Below are 27,626 nucleotides of genomic sequence, written 5' to 3' on the forward strand. Positions count from 1 at the left end.
TGCGACCGGGTCCCGGGCTGAGTCGCCGCCACCCGCAGGTCTGAGCTGCGGGCTGAGGCGGCGCCGCCGCTGCCGCAGGGTGCGCGATGCCTTGAACCTGGGGTGAGCTCCGCGGCGCTGTCCTTTCGTGTTTCCTTTGCTAGCTGCTCCAGGACTCTGGGGCTGTGAAGAGAAACCCCAGCTGGCCCTCCGCTGCCGAGTCAGGCTTCCGCGGGGAGACAGGCCTGGCCCCGCCGCCCTCCTCGGGCCTCGGATTGGGGCGTGGGGATGGCTGGGGAGGCCCTTCTATTGACGCCCGTCTTCTGCCCGGCGGCTTCCAGTTGCCCGGGGTGGCGGTGGTTTGTCCCGCCTGGGGGTGGTTCTGAGGGACCCGGAGAGAGTTTTTCCTCCTCTATCCTAGAACGGTTGTTTGAATATTGCCGCCGGCTCAGTCATTCGGCCACCGGACTTAGCTGTTGGTTAAATGTCCAGGTGCGCTTGAGGAGGGGCTGAGGCGGCGTAGCAAGAGCGAGCGCTAGGGTGGCCCGCGGGCTCGGTCTCCGCCGGGCTGGACACCCAAATAAGAAACCTTTTGCCTGGGACGATAGCTCAGAAATAGCCACGTCGATCTACTTAGCCAGCCCCACACTTCTGAATTGGCTTAGGCTGCTACCCTTCCCAAAGGTCTTTCCTCGTCAAACTAGCTGCTACCTTGAGACCCGGCTAAGAAAAGAACGTTTTCTTGCTAATAATAAGGTAGTGTTATGCCCCTTATTAAAGGTAGTGTACCTTCTATATTCTGACACTGTCCTATTTAGCGGTGCCAGCTAATTCAGTTCTTGCCTCTGGCATATATATAAAGCTGCTGGAACACTTTCAGTTGTTTATAATTCTTACATCTTCAGCACGAATTTATTCATTTTCACTCCCTTCTGCCCATTCTTCTTGCTATAAAATGACCTCTATACATTCAGAATTTCGTCTGGGGGCATGAGCTGCCACCGGCCGACGATCCTAAATTAGTCATAGTCACCTCTATGTCGAAGTCACCCATCTGAGAAGTGATGCTTTCTGAATTCAGAGCTCAAAAATAGTATGGATTTTTCTCCTTTTCTTTCACATTGCCTGACTTCAGTTTCTAAAACTTTTTCTCAAGAATATGACTATATGTTTCAAAAATTAATATTTGTCATTTGGTGTAAATGAACTTTATATTTGATGTGTGTAGCCTGATCCTTCTTGGTTCCCGTCTAAATACAAACACGCTTTCCTTCCGCTTCCCTTCCCAAAGAGGCAAGGAAGGTCCAGAGAGAATTTTTACAAGTCTAGTGTGCTTTTTCCAATATGAAATGCATTTAGTAAACACACTGTCACTGTTAGAAATCCATACTCTTAATCTCCTAGTACGGCACTCTATCCTTTTGTAGTTTCTCTCTCCCTCTCTCTCTAATACGTATATATATATATTTTTCTGATCAAGATCTTTGATCCTGGAACAGGCATTCCAGACTCTGTAGTGACTCTGGCCTAATTATTTCACTATGTATCTATGTTAACCTGTCTTGAAAAAAAAAAAGTTGGTATCTGTTTACAGATCTACAGTTTGAGTAAACAACGAGTAATAAAGTAAATAATATCCTTAGGGACCCAATCAGTAGTACTTGGTATTTATTACTGATGTTAAAGTTGACTTGACAATGAAAATCATTGATGTTTATTTCAATTAAATCCTTTTAATTGAGGTTGATACAAAATTTGATGGTTTCAGAGAGGTTTTTAAAATACTACAGTACAGTACTTGTCATTTAGTCATTTTGGTGCATTTTCAGCCTTTTCCATTTTGCTTTAGTTATTTTATGAATGAATTATGATTTAAACTTTTAGGAGTTTTTGAGCAGTTTTTTCGTTTTTGCTTTGCCAATTACCCATGATGTAATTTTTATATTTTTATAAGGAATATTTGAACTACCACAATTCATTTGTTAGAAAAATAAGTGATTCACTATGTACCACCCACTAGAGAATGTGGCATTTTTGGAATCCTTGATCTTGTGCATTTCAAAATAACAGTTCTTTATTTAGAAAATCCTTCAAATGCTTTTTGAAAGCATATTTTTATCTTGCAAAAAATGACTGTGTTATAGGTGGCACAATAATATGAGAGCTGCTAGTTCTTTGAGAAATCTTAACCAGAAATTCGTCTTTTGTTGAATTCTATGCCAGTGGTTTGCAAATTATGTTTCTATGCAATACCACTGTTGCATGGCCTAGGGGGAAGTATCTTGTTAATATCAAATAGTAAATGTTTCCCAGTTTACATAAGCATTAATTTAATGACAGATTTTCACAGTTTTACATTTTCTTTCATACATATTTTTAACTTCTGCTTCTTTCCAACCTAGTACTAATAGATGACTGACCAAATTAACAAAAGTCAAAAGAATACCAAGTGAATAATAATAAAACAAAAACTGCCAATGGTATTTACTGCATTTATTCAGTAAACATCTATTGAGTGCTTGTGTATCTGCCAGAAGAGAGACCATGGCTGCTCTCCTCAAGAAGCTCACTAGAGGGAAATGGCCAAGTGACTTAACGAATGTCATAGTATGATAGAAATATGTGCAGTCACCAAAGAGGGACACTGAAAAGCTGTGGTGGGTGACTAGAGGATGGCCTCAACAGATTGTTTTTGTGAACATGCACTCTGTGTTGTGGTTTTATATTGTATATAGATCACAGAGTCATATCTTATTTTCACACCCATATAGTGATAGATGTTAATATTTATCAATATTTTATGATTTTCAAAATAAACTAAATGTCAAGCCCTCTTTCTGGAACCAGGTTGAAAACCACTTTTTCAGGCTCTCTCAAGTAGTCTCTAGATAGTGTTGCATTTTAATCCAAGGAGTTAGTGATGAAGTTTCCCAGATACCAAGTACAGTTACAAGATAAGTTAATATGCTGCCTCAAATTATAAACTTTACTCAAAGCTAGGGCAGCAGATGAAAACAATGCTGAAACAAAGGGGATCATTTTCTATTAATAACTCAATAAATAAGCAACTAACTCCTTTTCAAATATGATTTTGGTGGGTAATGTAGGGTAGCAAAATATGCCACTTTGGCATAAGGATTATTTTGAGTTAGAGGCACATTGAAAAGCAGCAGATGTAAGAAGGGCCCACTGACCCTCCTAATTCTTCCTGAAGGCTGGACATAAAACAGCCATGTGAAAGATGTCCTCTCTATGCCAGGAGGAAGACATCATCATTACCAGAGGTGGGCAATCAAAGCTGAGAGAAATGTGTTCAAAGAAGCCTTCTTAAAGTAACCCTTATCTTCCTAGTCACTTTTCTATGATTAACTGCCCCAGCGCAAACCCTTGTGTCTTGTCATGTTTTCACAGTTTACTTCTCCTTTGTCCAATCTACTATGTAAGCTTTTGGCCTTAATTACTTTTTTAGTCCTTATTTTTCTTGAGGGCTCCTGTATATGTATAAAAATTACTAAATAAAATTTCTATGTTTTTCTCCTGTTAATCTATCTTAGGTTAGTTTAATTCTTGGGCCCAGCTGGAGACCCTAAGAGAGCAGAGGGAGAGAAATTCTATCTCCCCTATACCATGTTGGTTAAATTATCATAGGTATTTATATTAAATATTGAGACTATATATTTCAAAAGTTCAGTTTTTTTCTTTGTTAAGTAATGTAGATATTATTCAAAGTTTCAGCCTGGTTGACTAGAATCTTAATTACATTTTCGATAAATTGGTACAGGAATGTTAGAGGAAGGTTCAGTTTCATTTTGGGAATAAAATGTTAGGTTAGAGGTCACCTACTCCACTTCCCACCCAGGTAAAAATCCCTATAATACTTATTAGATGTACTTCTAATCTTTACCTAAACACTTCCATACTTCCAGTGAGAGGGAGCTCACATGTAGCAGCCGTTTCCACTTCTGGATGGTGGGACATGCTTATAATCAACAAAAATCTGCCTTTCTAATTTATAGTTACTATACTTATTGGCCATCCTGTTCTCTGTAAATGAATCTTGTTTTTCCACATATTTAAACAAATTTATATTGCTTCATTGTTACCAAACTATGACTAGAATAAACCTTTTTTTTTCTATGCCCGTGAATATGTTCTAATTTATGAGTTTCCTTTAAAGCCAACTGCTTAGAGCTGAATACAGACTTTTTAGTGTGGCCTAACCATTGCAGAGCATAATGGACTAGTAGGCTGCTTGCTCAAGATATCTGCTTCTAGCAAGAGTTTAGGATTATTTTAGCATACTTGTTGCCCCTGTTATACTGTTGACTTATTTTGATTAAAAACCCCAGACTTGACCGGGTGTGGCAGCTCATGCCTGTAATCCCAGTACTCTGGGAGGCCGAGGTGGGAGGATTGCTTGAGCCCAGGAGTTTGTTACCAGACTGGGCAACATAGGGAGACTCCATCTCTTTAAAAAACACAAAAACAGAAACCCAGACCTTCTATATTTTAACTGCTTTTGAGCACATCTTACATATGTGTTTTTGTGCAGTTGGCTCTTCAGGATTTAACTTTTAGTCATATTAAATATTCATTTAAGCACATAAGTGTCTGTTTTAGTCTTGATCCTATTATTCACTAGATATTATTCATTTATTCCAGTTTTGGTCATCCGCAGATTGGGCAGGCATACAGTCTTCGGGTCATCAACAAAAATGTTAAACAGCCCAACTCTTGGTGCCAGTTTCCCTCTCCCTTTGCCTCTCTGCTTTAGTCATTGTGGCCTTTTTAAAAATTACCTCAAAGTCACCATGCTGCTTCCTGTCTCAGGCACTTTTCATAACCTCTGCCTGGAGTGTCCTCGTTTTGCCATGTCCCTACCTCTTTTTTAATCCCTAACTCTGACCATTCTGAACTCAAGTAAAATGTTGTTTGCCCAGGGACTTCTTCCCTGATACAAAACTAGGTCAAGTCCCCCTTTTATAGGCTTTCACAGCACCTGTACTTGTTCACCTAGCACTTCTCATTTTGTCATTATACATTTATTTGTGTGGTTACTGTCTCTTCTCCACTGTATTGGATGCTCCACAGTGGCAAGAACCATGTTTCTTTTGTTCACTGTTGTATCTCCAGAACATAAGCACCAGGCACGTGCTACTTGTTGAATTTAATTTTAAAAAAGTCCTGTAACACAGTGGCTCCCTAATACCAGTCTGCAACCCTTGGCTCCTGATGATGTGTTCACAAGTTTGGATTCGATCAAGAAAAATAAGAACAATGTGTAGTATACCTGGTAAATATGTGGTATACCTCATTGTGAAGTTATTGCCCTTCTTGGGAAAGACTTTTTTTCTAATATTATATACTACTTTTCAGGTTATAAGTTCTTTTTAAGATTTTTTTTAAGTTTTGGGGAATTTTTGTTTATTTTTGGAAACTGTCCTTGCTTAGAATTAAAAGAAGTATCCAACACCATGGTGCTTTCAGATTTTACTAGTCTTTGAAATTCAGCAATCACTGTTGTTGACTGCCCTAGAGACCTCTTCTAAGCTAAGATCTTTAATTGTTTCTTCTTGGATATAGTTGCTGTAAATCCACTTGGCTATATTTACATACAATTTGACTTCAGGGATTTTTTTTTTTTTTTGGCCTGGATCTTCCTCAACAACTTCCTTTCATTTATCTCCATAATGTGATATTTTATTATTACCAAGTATGCTCAGATTCAAAACTGTTGTTTTTTATTATTACAATTGTCCTTTTCCTATTTTAGGTAACTAAAGGAATAAACTTCAAATACAGTATATTAAATTTTAATACCTGAAGGAAATTTTACATATTTTTGGGTTACTAACTTCATAAAGTTATATATATTTTAAATTTATAACGTCATTTTTTGATTAATGATAATCTTCCTACCAAAACTTTTTCTATAAGAGTATTACTGTTTCACCTGCTTTATGTGATATGAGTGTTAATTTGGATGAAATAAAATGATAGTCTTTGATGGATAAATAAAATAGAATTTCTTGGGGGGCATCTGATTTTGGGGGCACTTAAAAATTTGATAATTAGATATATATTTTGGGGGTACCTAAAAGAGTTAATGAACAAAAGAGCTATCTTTTTCCAAGCAGAAAATGTGAGGTGGTTAAAATATCTAACATTTTAATTTTCTTAAGTTTTTCAAGCCACAAGTCTATTTATATATTTTTAAAAATTAAAACTAAGGTACACATCTATAAATAAAGTAATTCAATACCAAAATTATTTAGCTGATGTAAATATATTGTGAGCCTGTATGTCATAGTGGATAAGAATGTAAGTACTAGAATCTGAAAAACAAATTCAGAGTTCACTTTCACCACTTAAAGCTGTGTAACTTCAGATAAATCACCTAGCTCACTTTCCCTGTCTATGGGAAATAGGTAGGGGTGTAATATTGTCTACCTCTTAGGATTGTTGTGAGAAGTAATTGACATAATATACAGAAAACAGTTTGGAGCCTGACATGTGGTAAGCAGTCAGGAAATGTTCTTAGGAAAATTATAGAAGGTAGACAAACTTCCTCTTAAATACAATTACTTGAATGCGTGTGCATGTGTGTATGTGTGTGTGCACATGCACATGTGCTTTAGTGGTTTTTGACTTGGTAAAATTATAAGAATTAGAGGTTCATCACCCTCCCAATAATATATAAGTAAATCCTGTTTTCTCATTTAGCTATGTGAATCTGAAAACAGAGTCATTTAAATTCTACCTTAGACTCATGTAGGTCTACTCAACTCTCACTTAAAGGTATTCCTAGTTTTTCTTTATTTTTTTGAAGAATGAGTATATTGTCGTTTTTGTATTATATGTAAAAGTAACTTTTCTGTATATTTGACAGAAACTATGTGAAGCAACACTCTTTCTGGATTTTGAAAGACATCGTTTCATCATGGGACAGCAAATTTCGGATCAGACACAGTTGGTTATTAACAAGTTACCAGAAAAAGTAGCAAAACATGTTACATTGGTTCGAGAGAGTGGCTCCTTAACTTATGAAGAATTTCTTGGGAGAGTAGCTGAGCTTAATGATGTGTAAGCCTTGCTCTTTTTGTTTTTCATTTTTCCTCTTGTTGTATGTATGCTCCATATGCCATGGCTGTGTAAGATATAACCAGAGTTATTGATTGGTAAGACTTAATGTTTTCAGTTAGCATTAACAAATACTTATTGAGTATCTATTATAAGTTGACTTTCTATGTAGCTTTTTAAAAGTATGTAATGGGGACAGAAGAGATGGAAAGAACTTAAAATGGAACCTGGAACACAGCACAGGCATATTGAAGCAATTCTAGGATACAGTAGTACATACATCCCAGCATCTCAATTTTATACCAATAGACTCTTGTTTGAAAGCACTAAAGGTGTGCATAACAAAATGGAATATGAGAATTAGCCATTCTAGAGAAAGACTCCTAGGATAGTCAAAGGTAACACTGAGAAGGTTTCTGTACATGAAGCAATTCATTCGTGTGTGTGTGTATATATACACACACACATACATATATAATGTTTTTTTACTGTGTCGTTATTTTGCCAGAGGGATACATATGTAGTAATAGCTTATTTCCATCACTGAGAAATAATATGTTTCATTTATTCATATTTTCTAATTAGTTAACACCTTTAAATTTCTACTTAACTTTGACTAAATTTCTAAAATGAAATATTAATTTCTCTGCCTTCTTAAAGAGCACACCTAATACAACTTAGTCTTCTAATTATTTATTTATTTATCAGTTTTGGTATTGATCTATGTAGAAGCTATGAAAATATATAGGGCTCTTTGTCTCTGAATGCCCCCAGACCACTGTGCTTTTAAAATATGACTTTTTTGCTGTTTATTTTCTCCCTTGGTGACAATTGGGCAGATGTCATATCTTTCTTTTAAATCTGCCTCTAGCAACATCCACATCTACCTTTATTTATATATATCTTCTAACCCCTGGGAGTATAATTAGAACCTATGGAGTCACCTCTTAAATGAGATCTTAAAGGTTCTCTGTTTAGTCTCTTCAACTTAGCTAACATTCACTAAGCACACAGTATGTGCAAGGCCCTCTGCTAAGGATTGGACCTCTTAACTGAGGGCTAAGTTGATTACATGGGTATTAATGGCATGTCCACCTCTCTGAATCTCAGTTTTCCTGTTATCCCATATTACCTCTCCTTAAACCTTAAAAAGCCTGAATGAAATCGACTAGCAGTTCAGGACCACTTAGTATATAAACTTACAGTACTGTAGTCACTATTAATAGTTTAAGGTAAGATATATGAACCCGCTCCATAGGCATTACAACCATGGTGTTAGGTGATAAGAGACATACTTAGCAATCTGGAACACATTAGATAAGCTTGATATACTGTCTTTATGTGAAGACATACTGTCTTTATTGGGAAGAATAAAGACTGTCTTAAAAGTTATCTTAGAAGATAGTTTCTTTTAAGAAGACTGGATTTCATTCATTAAAACAAAACAATACAAAACAAAAAGCTGTATATTGTTGTGGGATGTGTGTGTTTGTGTGTGTAGAAAATGAACTAAACTATTCCCAGTGCTTGTCTCTCGGTTGGGAGATGGTGGGAAAAGAGGGCAGAGAGGGAGATTTTACATTTTACTCTGTGTATTTATGTATTTTTTGTGCTAAAAATATAGTCATTGGTTTTAAAAACTCTAGCATTTTACTTATTTTTTTAAATTTATCCAAAGGGTATTGTGCAAAGCATTAATTCTGGGACCATATTCTTAAAGAATTTTAAAAATAGGATTCTGAATTTAGTAATATAAGAGTGGAATGCTTTGTTATGTTTATGTTTTCAACTCTTATGAGCAGTAATCAATGACATTTACCATTCCTTTAGAGTCTTGGAATTTATATTCATAAACCCAGTCTATTGTATAAAATTTTGCCCTTTAGCCTAAAGATACAGGTATTAGATAAAATGTACCCTATAAAACCATCCACAAACTAAGCTTACTGTGTGATACAGAGGTCTTCCTTTTATTTATTTAGCACAGGATATTTCTGACTGGATTTGATTCTTAAAACCAATTCCCATGGGTCAGAGTTGGCATTTCAGGCGTGCAATGATCTCCGAGAACTGTAGAATTAAACCTATACAGGATGAAGCTTGGCAGCTAGAAAACAGAGCTGGAAACTGGCACGGCTGAATTATTTTCACCGAAGACTTTGTTTCCTAAGGCTAGTTGCTTAACTTTCGATGGCCTCATTTTATTTAGCTGTTAGTTGAGTGTGATATCCCCACTGGTGCTCAGAGAGAGTTAGTAATGATAAAAGGGAACTGCAATACTTAAGCATGTCTTTGAACTGATTTAAATTAATGTTGATAGCATGATATCATTTATCTTCTAAAAGTGATATATTTTTATGTTAAAATCCTGTAGCTCTCTAAATTAAAATTACTCTGCTAGGGGAGGACAGTAGAGCTATATATAAAGTGTCTCAAATCATTTGTTTTACTTGATCTAGCCCCAAATTATCTGAACAAAAATTTTCAAGAGGTTTGTTAGTATCATTGTTTAAACAAGGACTAAACCAAGAGCAAGATGTTTTTCATGCTTTATATACGTCTGAGGCAACAGTCAAAAAATTTTGATAAATGACACTAGCTAACCTTTTTTTTTTTTTTTTTGAGACTGAGTCTCACTGTCACCCAGGCTGGAGTGCAATGGCGTGATCTTGGCTCACTACAACCTCCGCCTCTTGTGTTCAAGCAGTGCTCCTGCCTCAGCCTCCTGAGTAGCTGGGATTACAGGTGCGCACCACCATGCCCAGCTAATTTTTGTATTTTTAGTAGAGACGGGGTTTCACCATGTTGGTCAGGCTGGGCTCGAACTCCTGCCTCGTGATCTGCCTGCCTTGGCCTCCCAAAGTGCTGGGATTACAGGCATGAGCCACTGCCCTGGCCAACCTTTTTTTTAAGTCCCTGATTTCTAAGACTTGTTTTTCCTAAATGTCTTTGTTAGAAATTTAAAGACCATTGAGATATAGATGTGACAAAGAGAGATTTATAAATATCATGCCAGCAAGCTGTTGACTTTAAAAACCTTAGAAATTAAGTTGTATGTTTATGTTCAAAATATTCTCTATCCCTGTTTTAAGAATCCAGTTATTATAATCATTATTATTTGTCTTTTTGTGTTTCTTCCTATTTCCTTCTCTGAAATTGTTTCTTGAATCTAGTTTCATGGCTGTATTATTTTATTAATATATAATTTTTCATAAAATTAACATGTTCTTGTCTCTTTTCAGAACAGCTAAAGTGGCTTCTGGCCAGGAAAAACATCTTCTCTTTGAGGTACAACCTGGGTCTGATTCCTCTGCTTTTTGGAAAGTGGTTGTACGGGTGGTCTGTACCAAGGTGAGACTGATGGAGACCTCTGCCTCTGAGCTTAAGCTATTTTGGTGGCTAGAACTATATTTAATAGTGTAAGATAATATAATGCATATACATTTTAATAACTTGGTGGTTTTATAAAACATAGTTTTGTTACTGTTTTTGCCTTCTAACTAGCTGTTTGAATCTTAGAGTTGTCTAATTGCTATACAGCAGGGGTTTTTATAATCAAATTCTTTTTTGCCTCAATATCTCTAACCATTACATCATACTAATGTATCTCCGTTTTTGGGTTTTTAGCTGGCTGTGGAGTGCTAAGGTGACATCCTATTTAGCTCTAAGATGATACCTTAAAAATTAATGTTATCTTGAGATCATTTCTTTTAAGAATACATTCATTCATTAAAAAGAAAAAAGATCCATTGAAAGAGTTTTTTTGTTTTTTAGTAATTTTTAGTTATGGGATAGATTTTTTGCCAGCTGTCATTGAGTATTAGAAAGCCTCAACCACCACTAAGTAGATTCAGATAGAAATTTCTTAACCTTTCTAAGGCTACAAACCTTTTCATTAAATGAAGGCATGAATTTTATTAGGCTACCTCCTATCCCCACCCCAGCTCTAAAACAAAGAACAAAATCATCCATATGCATATAAACCATAAACTGGGCATTCATGAATGCTCTGAAGTTCATTCCCAACTGACCCATAAAGACTCCTTGGGTTAGGACATTTTTCCTTTGACTCACGGACCCTGGAGGTTACCCAAATAATATGCCTTATTTCCTCAGTAGATTGTCAGTTTTACCCACACTATGTTTTGCTTCCAGTTTATTCAAATAAACATTTGAGCACAGGTGTGAGAGGCACTAGGAATATATGATAAGACAGATTTCATGCTCTCAAGCAGACTGATCTCTCTCTTCTGATCTAGATTATCACAGATTTTGTATTAATCTCTATACTTCCAGACTCTTCTCCAAATTCTAATTTATGCTGCTGTGAGATTAGCCTTTCTAAAGCACAACTCTCATCAGATTACTGCCTTGCTTGAAATTCCTCAGTAATTCCTTCTTGCCTTCCAAATAGTCCCAACTCCTACAATATGACTCCAAACTGTCTTTTCTGCATTAGTCACAATGACCTTCTTTTGCTCTGCATTCTTATCAGGCTTAACTAACTTAAGACTGTATCATTGTTAGTTTTCTTTTCCAGTTCAGTGCTTATGCTTATTGTGTTTTCTCAACTAGGATGTCCATTCCTTCCATTAGGAAGTCACGGAAAATTCCTGTTAAACCAGTTTAAACAAAAACAATACTTATTTTCTCACTTATCGAGAAATCCTAGCTCCGTAGACTAACTGCAGGATTGGTTAAATTAAAGACCCGGCAGATGTCACTTCTGAACTCACTGGTCGGTATTGGGTCATATCCCCTTCATACACCTACACTGACAGAGGGAATATGATTAGCATGATTGGTTTAGATTAGGCTAACCAGGATTGACTCCTGCTTCATTTCAGGAAATGGTGGACACAAAAACAAAATCAGGTTCTGCTGGCAATGAAAAGAAGGAATAGTATTTGGATAATCAGCCAATAGTTTCTGCCACATCTTTTATTTCTGCATCTCTAAACCTGATGTCTCTTTAAAGGTCCACCTCAAATACCATCTCATCCATTAAGTCTTCCTGAATAGGAGTTCTCTTGTCTCTTCCAGATTCCAACAGCACATTATTTATACTTTATAATTCTGCATTATGAAAAAAGTTGTTTAGGTTCTTAGCTCCCCTTTAGAGAGTAAGCTCCTGAGGGCAGGAACTGTGTCTAGATTCGTTGTTATATCTCTTACAGCCTGTAATACAGTGCTTTACACATAGTAGGAACTCAGTATATATTAAGTGAACAAAAAAAATCTGTTGAAATAATACTCTCTTTTTAAATGACTGGGATAGGTTGAAGCTTTCCTTGTTTATTGACGCAGTATATTATCTAAATTACACTTACTGTTCATTTTTATTTCATAAAGTACTCAGCTCACATTGAAGAGGCCAATATAAATTGTAGAAAGCTAAGGGAATATGAATATATCAGGCTTTTCATCCCTTCGTTTTTTGTTGCTCTTTGACAAACACAGACTTAAGTTTTAATTTTATTAGTAGTCAAATTCCTTTTTGCCTCAATTTCTCTAACATCTGTATGTGATTAGTTTAAACATCTTCCTTAAAATAAGATTCTAAGAGAAACAAAAGTACTAAAGGCAGAGGCAATTAGATATTTTTTCATGTGATTTTTCTTTATTTTAGAGCTACTCTAAAGAAATTTTTTTATTTGCATTCCTTAGGTTCTTTCTGAAAGAATCTGAGAGGTCAGTGTTTATATTAGAAAGAAGTCAAGTCTACCATGAAAAACTGATAGGAGACTGAGAGTTTCACATTTCTTAATGTTAAACAACTTTAAAAAAATTGTACTTTAACCCTCTGTGTTACATTGTCTTTTTCTTGACTCTCTGCCATCTGCTATGATTATCCTTAAATAATATTTAATCCACTATAAAGAAATGATCTAAATTATGTTTAAATGGAATATTTTATGGACATAATATTAGAAAAATAAGAGATTAATTAAAAATTAGGTACTAAGGTGGCTGTTAAGAACTACGTGAATTATGTTATTTCATCCTTCTTTTTTCTTAGACCAACTTCTTAGAGTCATTCTTGGCTTTTCTTTGTCTCTCATACCTCACAATCAATCTGTAAGTGAGTCCTGTCACATCAAAACGTATTCAGAATCTGGCTAGTTCTCACCATCTACGCTACTACCACCCTATTCCTAGTGACCATCCTCTCTCACCAGGATTATTCCAGTAGCCTCCTAACTGATCTCCCTGCTTCTCTTGCCCTGCTTCTGTCTATTCTCAGCACAACAAGCGGTCTATTACAAGCACAACAACCAGCCTGTTCCACATCACAATTTGAAATGTAAATTAGATCATATTACTCCTTGGCTCAAAACCCCCCAATGACTTCTCATGCACTTGGAATCAAAGCTACAGTTATTACTGAAATCAGCAAAGTCCTATATATTCTATTCCCACCTCACTCACCCTCTATCTGCCACTCCTTCCTCTGTCCATCTGTCACTCTTTTCCAAACACTCTGGGCTTCTTGTGAGACTCTTTGTGCTCCTTGCCAGGTACACTTCTATTAAACAGCCTTTGTATTTCCTGTTGTCTCAGCCTGGAATGATCTTCCCCCTAGACATCTATATGACTCATATCTGCACCTTTTGGTTCTTAAATGTCAACTTCTCTGTAAGGCCTTCCCTGTAACCCCTCAGCATTCCTTCTCCCCTGTTTCATCTTCTCCATTACACTTATTTTCATCTAACCTAATCTATATCTGTATTTTATTTGCCTGTCTCTCCTGCCTATCATGTAACTTGCTTGAAGGCAGGGATTTTGTTTTATACACAGTGTGGCTAGTACCTAGAGCAGTGCACACAGTACCAATAACATCCACGTAATGGTACTCAATAAATACTTGTTTCAGAAATCCTATGATGATAGTTAACAGTGTGATACACTTTGCTATTTCTGTACTAACCTTATATGGATTATTCCATAATTTCTTCTGTACTATGCAGTTCCAAAGGACTACCCCAGTTTCCTCAGCTCCGAAGATCTATTTTGTAAGCCTCTTAAATTCCTGTTACTTTTTAATTCTGTTTATTCTCTACCTCATGTACAGTCTTTTATCACAAAGAACCTTGTATATTTGCATCTCCAGATAGATTTTACCTTCCCAAAATTTAATCAACTTTCTGATTATTAGAGATGGTTCTAAAATTTCTTAGTATGGTATATGACTCATTCTTTTTTTTTTTTTTTTGAGATGCAGTCTTGCTCTGTCGCCCAGGCTGGAGTGCAGTGGTGTGATCTCGGATCACTGCAACCTCCGCCTCCTGGTTCAAGTGAGTCTCCTGCCTCAGCCCCCCGAGTAGCTGGGACTACAGGCGTGTGCCACCATGCCCAGCTAATTTTTTGTACTTTTAGTAGAGACAGGGTTTCACCATGTCAGCCAGGATGGTCTCGATCTCCTGACCTCATGATCTGCCCACCTTGGCCTCCCAAAGTGCTAGGATTAAAAGCATGAGCCACCGTGCCCAGCCGCATGACTCATTCTTGAGTCTCAGTATTTTTTTCCCTGCCTTTTCAAATAGTAAGCAATTAATAAATGTGTTACTATTATTTTCATTCACAATATTCAAATGTATAATATTTTAAAATATGTAATCTACCTCACTTTCTGATACCCCTAGTTCCATCAATACATTCCAGAATCTAAAGTCACAATTTTACGGCCCTGTATCTTTGTCTCTCTCCCTGTATTCTTCATTTCTTTCTAAATATTTTCTGATTTTGCTTGTTCCACTTACTCTGATATGCACTTAATAGATTTCATGGCTTACTTCTTCTTCCCCAGTCTTCCATCCTATGTCTTGTGCTGAAAGGAAGTATTTCACATCTCTGATCTTTCTCTGATTTCAAGTTCTTCACCCAAGAACATTATACCTTCACCTTACTGGCCTCGATCATTTCATTATGCCTCACTCCATGGCTCCCCAAAGCTTATGAAAGCAATCCCCTCTACTTGCCCCAAAATATCTTGTACATTAGATTATAAACTGGATGGGGGAGAGGTACAACCTGTAAAGGTACAACCTTTGGGCCACTGGTTTCACTTCATATTAAACGAGTTTGGGTTTTTTTGTTTTGTTTTGTTTTTTTTGAGGCGGAGTCTCACTCTGTCTGCCAGGCTGGAGTGCAGTGGCACAATCTCAGCTCACTGCAAGCTCCGCCTCCCAGGTTCAAGCTATTCTCCTGCCTCAGCCTCCCAAGTAGCTGGGACTACAGGCGCGTGCCACAGCGCCCGGCTAATCTTTGTATTTTTAGTAGAGACGGGGTTTCACCATGTTGGCCAGGATAGTCTCGATCTCTTGACCTCGTGATCAGCCCGCCTCAGCCTCCCTAAGTGCTGGGATTACAGGCATGAGCCACCGCGCCCGGCCTAAACGAGTTTTTTGATAAAGCTCAAAATGGCCTTCTGGGAAAAGTCTAACCACTTTTTGTTAGGATTTATTTTAAAGTAATTTTCTTGCTTTAGTTTAGAAGTTTTGGTACAAAATAGAACTTAAAGATATTTAAGAAAGTACTTGTTTGAGTTGTAGAATCTCATGCGGTTGTTGGATTCAAATGAATTCTTTGGTTAAGAAATTCTTTAAGAAATTAAAGTGAAAGAATTGTTAATACTGATCTCTAAAATTTATTTCTTAACTCTGAGAAAGTCACCTTACCCATCAACAGGATAATGCCTAATTAATCTTACAGGGTTATTTTGAGTATTAAATGAGATAAATTTGTGTAAGAACTTTGAACCCCACAAATGTGGGGGACATGGTATTACTCATTTATTCAGACTCTTGCTTTCTTACGTAATTTGCAAATCCTGAAAACTCCTATTTCCTAGGATGTTTGACTAAATATTTGTTCCCCCTTTTTGGGAAAAATTGGTCAGAGAAATGATCAACTTTTCTCTTTTTCATGTTCTTTGTATTTTTAGATTAACAAAAGCAGTGGCATTGTGGAGGCATCACGGATCATGAATTTATACCAGTTTATTCAACTTTATAAAGATATCACAAGTCAAGCAGCAGGAGTATTGGCACAGAGCTCCACCTCTGAAGAACCTGATGAAAACTCATCCTCTGTAACATCTTGTCAGGCTAGTCTTTGGATGGGAAGGTATATAATGCATAAGTACTGTATTTCACTTATTTTCTAATATGAAAACAACTAGAATCTTATTAATATTTTTGCTGGTGCTCATTGTAGCATCTTAAATCTTTTTTTTTTTTTTTCTCAGTTGGTATTGTATCTGAGATCAGTTTTGGGGTTATTCTATGCTTCAGATGTTGTTACAGTGCTAAATTAAAGTGGCTCGGCAGGGCCACTTTAATATTAATGTTACTGTCACACTGGCCTCCAGGAATCCACTCTATATGCATGCATTTGTTGACAAAGGAGATAGTTAACACCTTCCTTATAATAGGTATTTAGGTTCTTAGTCAAAGCTTTTTAGGGAATTAGGTCAAAGAATTTGGCAAAATCATCCCACTTTTTCTTAAAAATGTCTAATTGAAGCATTAAAATTTTAAATATTGGCTTCAGGACTTGGCAGTCCATTCAGGAAGGAACCGAATGCATATACTTAGTTACCAGAAGGAAATGAAGTCAGCCAGAGTTTTCTCTGATGATGTTTGTTTACCCTGGCCTAATACATTATTGTTCTATCTAAACTTTCTTTTCCTTCTCTGTTATGCTTTTGGCACATGAAAGCTCCCACCTCTTGACATTTGACAATCATGATCATAATTTAAATTTGTAAATGTCTCATTGGAAAAAGATTTACATGGATCCAAACATGTTGACATCCTGTCTTACTGTCATACTGGGTAGATAGCAGAAATCTATATTCACCGTGTCCTTTACCTTAAAGTTAAGAATGTACTTAACAGTGATTTTTTTTTTTTTTTAATTGAGACAGAGTCTTGCTCTGTTGCCCAGGCGCGATCTCGGCTCACTGCAAGCTCTGTCTCCCGGGTTGACGCCATTCTCCTGCCTCAGCCTCCTGAATAGCTGGGACTACAGGCGCCTGCCACCACGCCCGGCTAATTTTTGTATTTTTAGTAGAGACGGGTTTCACCGTGTTAGCCAGGATGGTCTCCATCTCCCGACCTCATGATCCCGCCCTCCTCAGCCTCCCAAAGTGCTGGGATTACAGGCATGAGCCACCATGCCCGGCCAGTGGTTTCTTTTTTTTTACTGCTCTATTTACAGTTGCATTTTCTGGTTCATTCTTAACCAACTGGTTTTCAAGTACTATGTTACAGTTAAACTGTATTTTCCATTTATTATTTCCTGATTATGTTTAATAGAATTACTTGGTTTTCTAGGTTTGGTCTATACAAGTGTTACTGATATGCCAAGTGACTTTTAGAACATGGTAGGCAGTGTTTAGGCTTGTCTTTCCTGTATTCTGTAATCTTTCAAAGGTAGATCTGATTTTTCTGCTTTTCTTCTCTCTCTTCAGAATAGTGGTTGTTGTTTTGTTTAATTGTTTTAAAAGCTGAGGATGGTGTTTGCCAATGTATTTAAGCTGTATGGTAGCACATGAAAAGAAAGTATTGTTTTTTCTTGTTGCAATCTTCTTAATGAAGAAGGTAAAGGTGTTATCCCTTTTCAAGTGCCCTCAAAACTGGAAATTCAGTTCCTGATTAGTTTGTTAGGGGTGCTTCCTGTTTTTGTGTGTTTTTCAGTTTATAATAATACCCTTATACACTAGTTCATAGAAAGAGACTTTCTAAATTGAAGGAGGAGGTCTTAAGGGATATTTATGTAGTTGAACTTTACATCTGATGCATAATTCCGTTGATGGTTTACATTTATTGATTACTTACAGGGTATAGAATTGTGATGAGTGTTGTACATGTATAAACTCATTAAATTCTCACAACCCCATATGGGAGTACAATTATCGGCCCATTTCAGCCGAAGAATCTGAGATTTAGCTAAGTAAGTGTCATGATTAGAAATTGTTCTAGCCAAGACTCACATTCAGGCCTGTCTGGCAGTACAACTGTGCTCTAACCTATTACTTTATGGTGCATAAAGATCTTGCACACAGAGCTTCTCAAACTTTATTACTCAGTGGTTTTGAGGAGGAGCCTGAGAGTCTGTCAGGCTCCCAGGTGGGGCCAATGCTGCTGATCCTCAGATAACACTTTGAATAGCAAGACTCTGCTTACCCACATTTTGCCAAGTCCGGGTTGCAAGTACAAGTAACACCTGCAGTTATGTGAAACTCACTGCCTGAAAAAAAGCAAGCCTTTTCATGCTCAGATGGCTCTAATCACTATGAAGTTTTTCCTGTTGCTTCATTTTCCTCAGAGTAGCCAAAATCTTTCTTGAGGCAGCACAGCACAGACTCTAGCAGCAAGTTGCCTGTGTTCAAATCCTAGCTCCACTCCTGTGTGATTTTTTTGACAAATCGAACTGTTTCCTCATCTTCTAACAGAGATTGATAACTGTAGTATATGCTTTATAGGATTTTTGAGAGAATTAAAAGAAATAAGATGCTTAGAACAGTACTTGACACATAATAATTTGTCTATAAGAGTTAACTGTCATTATTGTTACTATATTCTATTTATTGTTTTCCATGGCTGTGCCCTCTGGAATTCGTCCAAACAAATCTGTTCTCTTTTCCAGCCTTTCAAATATTTGAAAACAGTCATCAAATTCTCACTGAACCTTCTGTTCTCAAGGATAAACACCCCCAGTTCCTTTGGCCTTTGTTTATGTGGGTCTCGTCTACATACTGGAGGCTTTCCCAGATGATCTTTTCTCTGTCAGTATGTGTGCCTTTCAGAGTATGAGGCATAGAACCAAACACTCCAATCTACAAGTGATCTAACAGGAACAAACAGCACAAGACTCTCCTTCCTTCTGGTCACTGTGCTGCTAAGAAGGTAGCAAAAAATTAAGAGAACTTTGTACTGGTTCCACTGGCTATTTCTGTGTCTCCCATTCTTTTATCTCTCTCCACAATGCTCTTCTTTATAGTCCGCTGCTTCTCACTTTTAAAGTCCAGCCTTCAGAATATTCTGTCACTCTGTACGGATTCAGTTATATTCTCTGCTACTAAGAAACTCAGATACATTAGACCCATATCCATCTAGGTTTTTATTCAGTTTTCCCATTCCAATTCAGTGGCTTCCCTCTTTTCCCTGTTACTAACGTATTACACTTAATCTATTACTACATAAAAGATTTGTCTTTTATAATGCTTCTTAGACCTAATTATCTGTCACATGAATTGCTGAAATAAGGTCCTAACCAGTTTTCCTCTCTCTAGACTGTCCCTCATACTGCACTCCCAATTTATCTTCCTAAAGTACCATATCAGTTGGAGTTCACTTCCCTTTGATTATACACTGATTGTAGTTTGCTTGTCAGGACACGTTCAAACTTAATATTTTGACATTTAAGGATGAGATTATCTCCACCTTATCTAGTCAATTTTTTTCCTCAGTTTTCCATACCCGGGCATCATGCCGGCTTCCTGGTTACATATACACAGACATAAACACACATGATTTTGCTTTTTACCTCTACAACTTTGTTTATGTGCCTAGAATGTCCTCTATTAAAATCCTATTATTTTTCTATCTCATCTTTTCAACAAGTTTGAGATATATTCATCTCTTCCTTCTTTACTTAGCACTTACTATATTTAGTGTACATTTGACATTTATTTTTACGTTCAAATCAAAATTTTAAGTACTATCTGAATATCTTACATACAGTGCTATAAGCACAACAGGGAATGGAAAACATATTAGTGATAGCTCCTCTCCTTAAGAAGTTTATAGTCTAGTGGCTGTACTTTGGAACATTCAGTTTCTATATGATTACAAAAGTAATACATGTCTGATGAAGAAAACCTTAAAAATTACAAAAAAGCACAAAGGTTAAAAGAAATTAAAATCACTTCAAGAAGCATTTATTGAGAATCTAAGACAAACACCCTATATTCAAAGAGCTTACAGTTTATGGAAAGGCCAGCCAATCAATATGCAATATTTAAGTCTTTTCATTGAGGCAAGTGTTGATTTTGAGAGCAGAGAGATGATGATGTTTTGAGCTGAGTTACCAAGGTTGGAGCTTACTAAACTCACAAGAGCAGTTTCAGGAAAGGAAAATACCAGCTGCAAAGGCATATGGCTCATTCAGGGGCTCTCTGAATTGTGGCTGGAGCAAAAGGTTTGAAATCTTTTTTCTTCCCAAGAAAATGAAAGAGCTCCTGGAGGACAGAAACTGCTTTTTATTCCCTTTGTATCTCCCATAGCACCTGATACTTAAGACTAAACTATTCTTTCACTTATATGCCCATTATCAATGTCAGCATTGTAAGGCCCTAATGGCAGGATCCATATTTTAGGGAGCTTTGTGTTACACATAGTGAATAAATTATATGGTCCTGCATCACCTAACAATGTTTTGGTTAATGACAGACTGCATATGTGATGGTGGTCTCATAAGATTATAATGGAGCTAAAAAATTCCTATTGCCTGTGGACGTCGTAGCCATCCTAATATTGTGATGCAGTGTATTACTCAAATGTTCTTGGTGATGCTGGTGTAAACAAACCTACTGTGCTGCTCGTAGTATAAAAGTATAGCACTTACAATTATGTACAATAATACTTGATAATTATGTTACTGGTTTATGCATTTATTATACTATACTTTTTAATCATTTTAGAGTATACTCCTACTTATTAAAAAAAGTTAGCCGTAAAACAGCCTCAGGCAGGCCCTTCAGCAGGTATTCCAGAAGAAGGCATTGTTATCAAAGGAGATGACAGCTCCGTGCATGTTACTGCCCCTGAAGACCTTCCAGTGGGACAAGAGGTGGAGGCGGAAGACAGTGATGGTGATGATCCTGACCCTGTTTAGGCTTAGGCTAATGTGTGTGTTATGTCTTAGTTTTTAAGAAAAAAGTTTAGAAAGTAAAAAAGTAAATAAATATTAAAAATAGAAAAAAAGCTTATAAAATATTTCTGTAGAGCTGTATAATGTGTGTTTTAAGGTAAGTGTTGTTACAAAAAGAGTCAAAAAGTTAAAAGTAAAAAGTTTGTAAAGTTAAAAATCTATAGTAAGTTAATATTAATTTATTGAAGAAAGAAATATATTTTTTATAAATTTAGTATAGCCTAAATGTACAGTGTTCATAAAGTCTGTACACTACTGTACAAGTGCTATACAGTAATGTCCTAGGCCAAGCTTGTTCAACTCGCGGCCCATGGGCTGCATGCAGCCCAGGATTGCTTTAATGTGGCCCAACACAAATTCATAAATCTTCTTAAAACATTATGAGATTTTTTTGCAATTTTTTTTTTTTTTTAGCTCATCAGATACTGTTAGTGTTAGTATATGTTATATGTGGCCCAAGAAAGACAGTTCTTCCAGTGGCCCAGGGAAGCCAAAAGATTGGACCCTCCTGTCCTAGGCCTTCACATCCACTCACCACTACTCACTCACTGACTCACCTAGAGCAACTTTCAGGCCCACACGCTCCATTTATGGTAAGTGCCCTATACAGGTGTACCATTTTTAATCTTGTATACCGTATTTACACAGTACCTTCTCTGTGTTCAGATACATTTAGATACACAGATACCTACCATTGTGTTACAGTTGCCTACAGTGTTCCCTACGATAACATGCTGTACATGTTTGTAGCCTAGGAGCAATAGGCTATGCCACATAGCCTAGGTATGTAGTAGGCTAAACCATCTAGGTTTGTATAAGTACACTATGATATTTATACAGCAATGAAATCACCTAACAATGAGTTTCTCAGACCGTATCCCTGTCTTTAATGCAATAACTATATCGGTTAAATTTGTTTATATAAGTCCAATATGATTAAAATGGGCTAAGTTATTTCCAGAAAGATTTGACTATTTCCACTTTTGCCTATGTTTTCTTTATCACAAAGTGTGTCTTTTATCTAGTCTTTCTTTATGAAATGTAGCCCTCTTAATACTTTTTCTCTAATATATTTGCTATCCCTGAAAGATAATTTTAGTCTGATTTTGCACATGAGTCATATTGTGCTTTATACTGTGGGCATATAGATGTTTAATAATGCTTTTTAAAGCAACAAAAACAAAGTATAAAGCATAATGACAGAGAATATAATTGTTTCAGCTCAGTTTTCACATTGCAGGGTGAAGCAGCTGACCGATGAGGAGGAGTGTTGTATTTGTATGGACGGGCGGGCTGACCTCATCCTGCCTTGTGCTCACAGCTTTTGTCAGAAGTGTATTGATAAATGGTAAGTTACCTACTGCATTCATGGGCTAGGCCAAGGTCAGTTGGTTAGTGTACATGAATAACCTTTGAAAAGTGCAAAAATACTGTAGTTAAGTATGAGAGAGATTTTATTCTTTAGTACTTTGAATTTTATGGCATGCCTTCTACTGGTTAAAACTATTTTTATTTTTACATCTAACATTTATTAAATGTGGGGGTGTACTTTAGTTCTGACACTTTTGGTGTATGAAAATTTGTGCCTGACTTAAGTCTAAAATCAAACATTTCCCTTTTTTCTCCTCATTTCTACATTTATTCTATGTATGTATTTAGAAGGAATAAAGTCTTGAATACTGGACCTCAGGGAACTTTAAAGATCAGCTAGTCAAGTTCATTATTTTACAAAATAAGACTTGAGCGTTTAGGAGAATTTATAAAATACATACAATAAACTACATGTATTTAATGTACAATTTAATATGTTTCGACATATATACACACCCATAAAAGTTATGAATTTTTATAAATGGAATCATATAATATATGCTTTTTTCTCTGGCTTGTTTCATTCAATCTAGTTACCTTGGTATTTATCTATGTTGTAGCATGTATCAATATAGTTCATGCCTTTTTATTGCTGAGTAATGTCTGTTATGTGGATACCATAGCTTGTTTATTCACCTATTGAGGGAAATTAGATTGTTTTCTATATTTATCTATTACAAAATAAAGGTACTAGATACATTCATGGACAAGTCATTTTATGGATGTATTTTGGTTTTTTTCTTGGGTGAATACCTAGACATGGAATGACTAGATCATATGGTAGGTGTGTGTTTAACTTTTTAAAAAGCTGCCAGCTATTTTCCAAAGCAGTCTTGTGCCATTTTCCACCCCCACTAGCAGCATATGAGATTGCATTGAATAAATATATCAATTTAGGGAGAGTGAATTTCTTACCAGTGAGTCTTCCTATCCACATACACAGTATATTTCTCCATTTATCTAGGTCTTCTTTAATTTCTCTCACCAATTTTTGTAGTTTTCAGTGTTGCATATCTTTGACATCTATCCCCAAGTATTTCATATTTTTATGCAATTTAAAATGGTATTTAAAATTTCAATTTATGATTGATACTAGTGTATGGAAATGCAATAGATATTTGTATATTAACCTTGTATCCTGCACCCTTATTAAACTCATGTATCAGTTCCGGTAGTATTTTTATAGATTCCATAGGCTCTTCTTGAATGTCCGAATATCATTTTTCAAAGATTTTTTTTCTGATTCAGAATTCTAGACTTGAGAGTATTTTTTCTTTCAGTATGTTAATACACTCATCTTGTTTGCATTGTTTCTAATGAGAGGTCTGTCATCCTTTTTTCCTCTGTGGGTAATGTGCTATTTTTTCCCTCTCTTTTTAAGGTTGTTTTCTTTTCACTGGTTTTGAGCACTTTGATTATGATGTGCCTTAGAGTAGTTATTTCATGTTTCTTGTGCTTGGGGTTTATTGAGCTTCTTGGATTTGTAGATTTACAGTGTCATCAAATTTGAAAATTTTTCAGCCATTATTTTTTCAGATTTTTTTCTATCTTCTCTCCTCTCTCCTGTGATTCCAATTACCATGTATTAGCCCACTTGAAGTTGTCTCATAGCTCACTGGCGCTATTTTTTTTCTTTTTTGAGTCTTTCTCTGGGTTTCATCTTGGATAGTTACTTTTGCTATCTCTTTTCATATTCACCATTTTTCTTCAGTGTCTAACTTGCCATTAATTCTATCCAGTGTATTTTTTTAACCTCAGATAATTTTCATTTCTAGAAGTTTGATTTGGGTTTTTATTATCTTTCATGTCTCTTCTTAATATCTTTGAGCTTTCCTCTAGTTTTTTAACTATATAGAATATGGCTATAATAACTTTACATTTTATCTGCTAATTCTAATATCTGTGTTAGTTCTGGGTGGTTGTGATTGATTTTTCTCTTTATTATAGATTATATTTTTCTGCTGCTTTTTTGTACGTCTGGTAGTTCTCAACTGGATGCCAGATTTTGTGGCAGACTTTGTGAATTTTACCTGTTTGGGTATTGGATATTTTTGTATTCCTATGAATATTCTTGAGCTTTTTTTCTGGACTATAGTTAAATGACTTGGAAACAGTTTCATTCTTTTGGATCTTGCTTTTGTGAGTCGTTAGGCAGGACCAGCGCAGTATTTAGTTTAGAACTAATTATGTCCCACTAATAGCAAGATCCTTTAGAGAACTCTACTAATGCCCCAAGAGTTATGAGGCTTTCCAGTGTGGCTGGTGAAACAGGCAGTATCCCAGGCCCAGTGAGCTTTAGGGGACTATCCCCTCAAAACCCTTTGATTGATTGTTCAGCCTCGGTAATGTCCTCACATGCACACACTGATCAGCACTCTGCTGAGTATTCTGGCAAGGACACTTCCGTAGACCTCTGGAATTTTCCCTCTGTGCAGCTTTCCATTACCCTGCCCTGTAAACCCTAGCTGTTTGGCCCCCCAAGATTCTCAGCTCTGTGTGTTCAGCTCAGGGAGTTTGCCATGTTCCGTCAAGCTTCCCCCTTCTTGATCAGGGACTAGAAACTCTCGAGGCTGTAAGCTGAGGCAAGTATAGGTCTCACCTTCTTTGACTCCCATGTCCCAGAGATCACTGTCCTTTGTTGTCTGATGGCCAGTGCTTTATTTGAAAGATTATATGAAACCATTGTTTTAGTAATTTTAGGTGGGAAGATAAATCTAACCTCTGTTGGTTGGAAGCAGAAGTTGACTATTTTTAAATTGTGATGTTTTGTGCACAGAAGAGCATACATATAATTATCTTGTAAAATATCTCTGAAGAACTAGAAATCAACCTAAATAATATATGCCAGCTCTAGCTTTCACATTTAGTTTTTGGAACAGAGTTCTAAATTTTTGTATAAAAGCCAAAGAGCAGTTGATATAAATAATTACTTTGGTCACAGATTTCACTGAGAGATGAAAAGAAAAACATTTTTCCCTGCATGATATGTCTCTGGCTCAAATATGGTATTTTTTAAATTACCAAAATAATGTTTGACAAGAAAAAAATCCTTTTCGAAAACATAATCTTATTTAAGTGATCATATATGAGTTCTTTCCCTGCCAGAAAAATTATTGTGCATGTAAAGTTTATCTTTTATTTTCACTTTGTATGCTCCATTTTTATATGTCTTCCTGTTGCTTATGAGCCATAGGAATTTTTTCAGACCTTTAAGCAAGCAACAGGTAGATATATTGTTGAAAGTCATGTAGATATTACTTAGAAAAATAATTAATAATATCCTTTCCTCTTGTCATATTCCCCTGCCACTGCCAAGAAGTTATTCCTAGAGTAATGGCTTCCATTTAAATAATCACAAATAAGCATTTATACTTGACACTGACCAAATCTTCCATTGATGTGAGGGAATTTCCCCTTAGGACTCAGAAGGAATTTTTATTATAAAGGAAAACTTTACCTGTTTAGGTATGGGGATGCGAATTGCTGCATTGTTGGTAGCAACAAAAGATGGAAAAAAAAAAAACTAAATGTCCTTCTGCAGGAGACTAGTTAAACAAATTATGGCATAGCGATACAGTGTATGTTAAAAAGAATAAACAGCTCTAACAGGTGCTGATACATAATAGTCTAAGATATATTGACAAGTGGAGAAATGTGTGTGCACGTGCATGCATGTGTGTACACATAAGCTTAATCTAGCTTAGTCTATCTCTAGAGGAATATATAAGAAACTGGTAACTGCGGTTGCCCCTGGGAAAGAGAACTCAAGATTGAGATAGGAGGGAGGGATTTGTTTTTCACTGTATATTTCTATGCTATTTCCTTTTTAAAAGCCATATGCATGTATTACTTTAAATAAAACCCTGTTTTTAAAAAAGAAGAAAAAGCAAACTGTTCTTGTTTTGACTTCTCTAATAGGAGTGATCGACACAGGAATTGCCCTATTTGTCGCCTACAGATGACTGGAGCAAATGAATCTTGGGTGGTATCAGATGCACCCACTGAAGATGATATGGCTAACTATATTCTTAACATGGCTGATGAGGCAGGCCAGCCCCACAGGCCATGATCTTGAAGTGAAAGTCTTCTGTTGCTATTGTGGGCTCAAATATTTGGTCGTGGGGGAAGAATGTAGGGTTGTGGCACAGACACAGAAAAATCCATTTTCCCCACTCTTATTTTTGCTATTCTGATCATTTGTCCCCCTTTTAAAAATAAACTTCCCATGTCTTCCATTTGTGGTACTAAAATTTGCTACTGTTTTAGACTGTATTTTCCTATTATTTATCTGTTCAAATTTGTATTATTACAACTAATAGCTCTTGAATTCTTTGCTAAAGGTAACAGCAACACTTCCAGAGGCTTCTGAAACACTACTGTTTTGCAGGGCAGGAGTATTCTGGAATCCTTTTACTTAGATATAAAATAAACCTCGAATATTAAAAAGTTGTAGCCATCTGAGAGAGGAAATTTTAAGTGACTGAAAATGTAGAGTACTTCAAAGTGCATGTTACTACTTAAAACTAGTCTTTCTGCTGGAATCTAAGGAGTATATATATGCCCCCTTGTGGTTAATTATTGCTCCTTTAATAATTTTTACTTGAAATGATCCACAATTATTTCATAACTTTAGCAGTGTGTTTTGGAACTACTGTACTTAAAGGTTTGTTTGTTTGTTTTTGCCATACTGTATAATTTGGGTGAGGTCTACAAAATTGGGTGTGACTTTCCTTTGCAAATGGATTTCTCCTGGGGAATTTTCTTGGCTGTTCTGGAAATGCTTTCCCACAGCTAGGTAACTGTTCTAAATGGCTTTGATAATGCTCACACATCTTGGAGTTTCAGAAGGAAATTATTCTGCATCACAAATACTAAATTTTATATTTCTAAATTACTGTAGGTCATTTAATATTGGTTTATGGTGCTTTTATTTCCTTAACTTGAAAACATCTTTCTGAGATTTCAGAGTCCTCAAATTTGTTCACACCTGTAATCCCAGCACTTTGGAAGGCCGAGGTAGGCGGATCATTTGAGGTTAGGAGTTTGAGACCAGCCTGGCCAACATGGCAAAACCCTGTCTCTACTAAAATACAAAAATTAGCTGGGCATGGTGGCAGGTGCCAGTAATCTCAGCTACTCGGGAAGCTGAGGCAGAATTGCTTGAACCCAGGAGGTGGAGGTTGCAGTGAGCCGAGATCACACCACTGCACTCCAGCCTGGGGGACAAAACGAGACTCCTTCTCAAAAAAAAAAAAAAA

At 36.5% G+C, this 27,626-nt stretch overlaps 1 protein-coding gene across 1 annotated transcript; it reads left to right on the forward strand.

The window, feature by feature from the left end:
• Positions 1-5: 5 nt before the first annotated feature.
• Positions 6-26,603, forward strand: RNF141 (ring finger protein 141). Its single transcript, XM_032166628.2, has 6 exons — positions 6-102; positions 6,869-7,062; positions 10,302-10,410; positions 16,004-16,185; positions 22,238-22,345; positions 26,287-26,603. Exons 2-6 carry the CDS (start codon positions 6,920-6,922, stop codon positions 26,435-26,437), a joined length of 693 nt encoding a protein of 230 aa, XP_032022519.1. The 5' UTR covers positions 6-102; positions 6,869-6,919; the 3' UTR covers positions 26,438-26,603.
• Positions 26,604-27,626: the final 1,023 nt, after the last annotated feature.

The sequence above is a fragment of the Hylobates moloch genome, unplaced genomic scaffold (genome assembly GCF_009828535.3).
Source record: "Hylobates moloch isolate HMO894 unplaced genomic scaffold, HMol_V3 SCAFFOLD_11, whole genome shotgun sequence".
Taxonomy (NCBI): Eukaryota; Metazoa; Chordata; class Mammalia; order Primates; family Hylobatidae; genus Hylobates; species Hylobates moloch.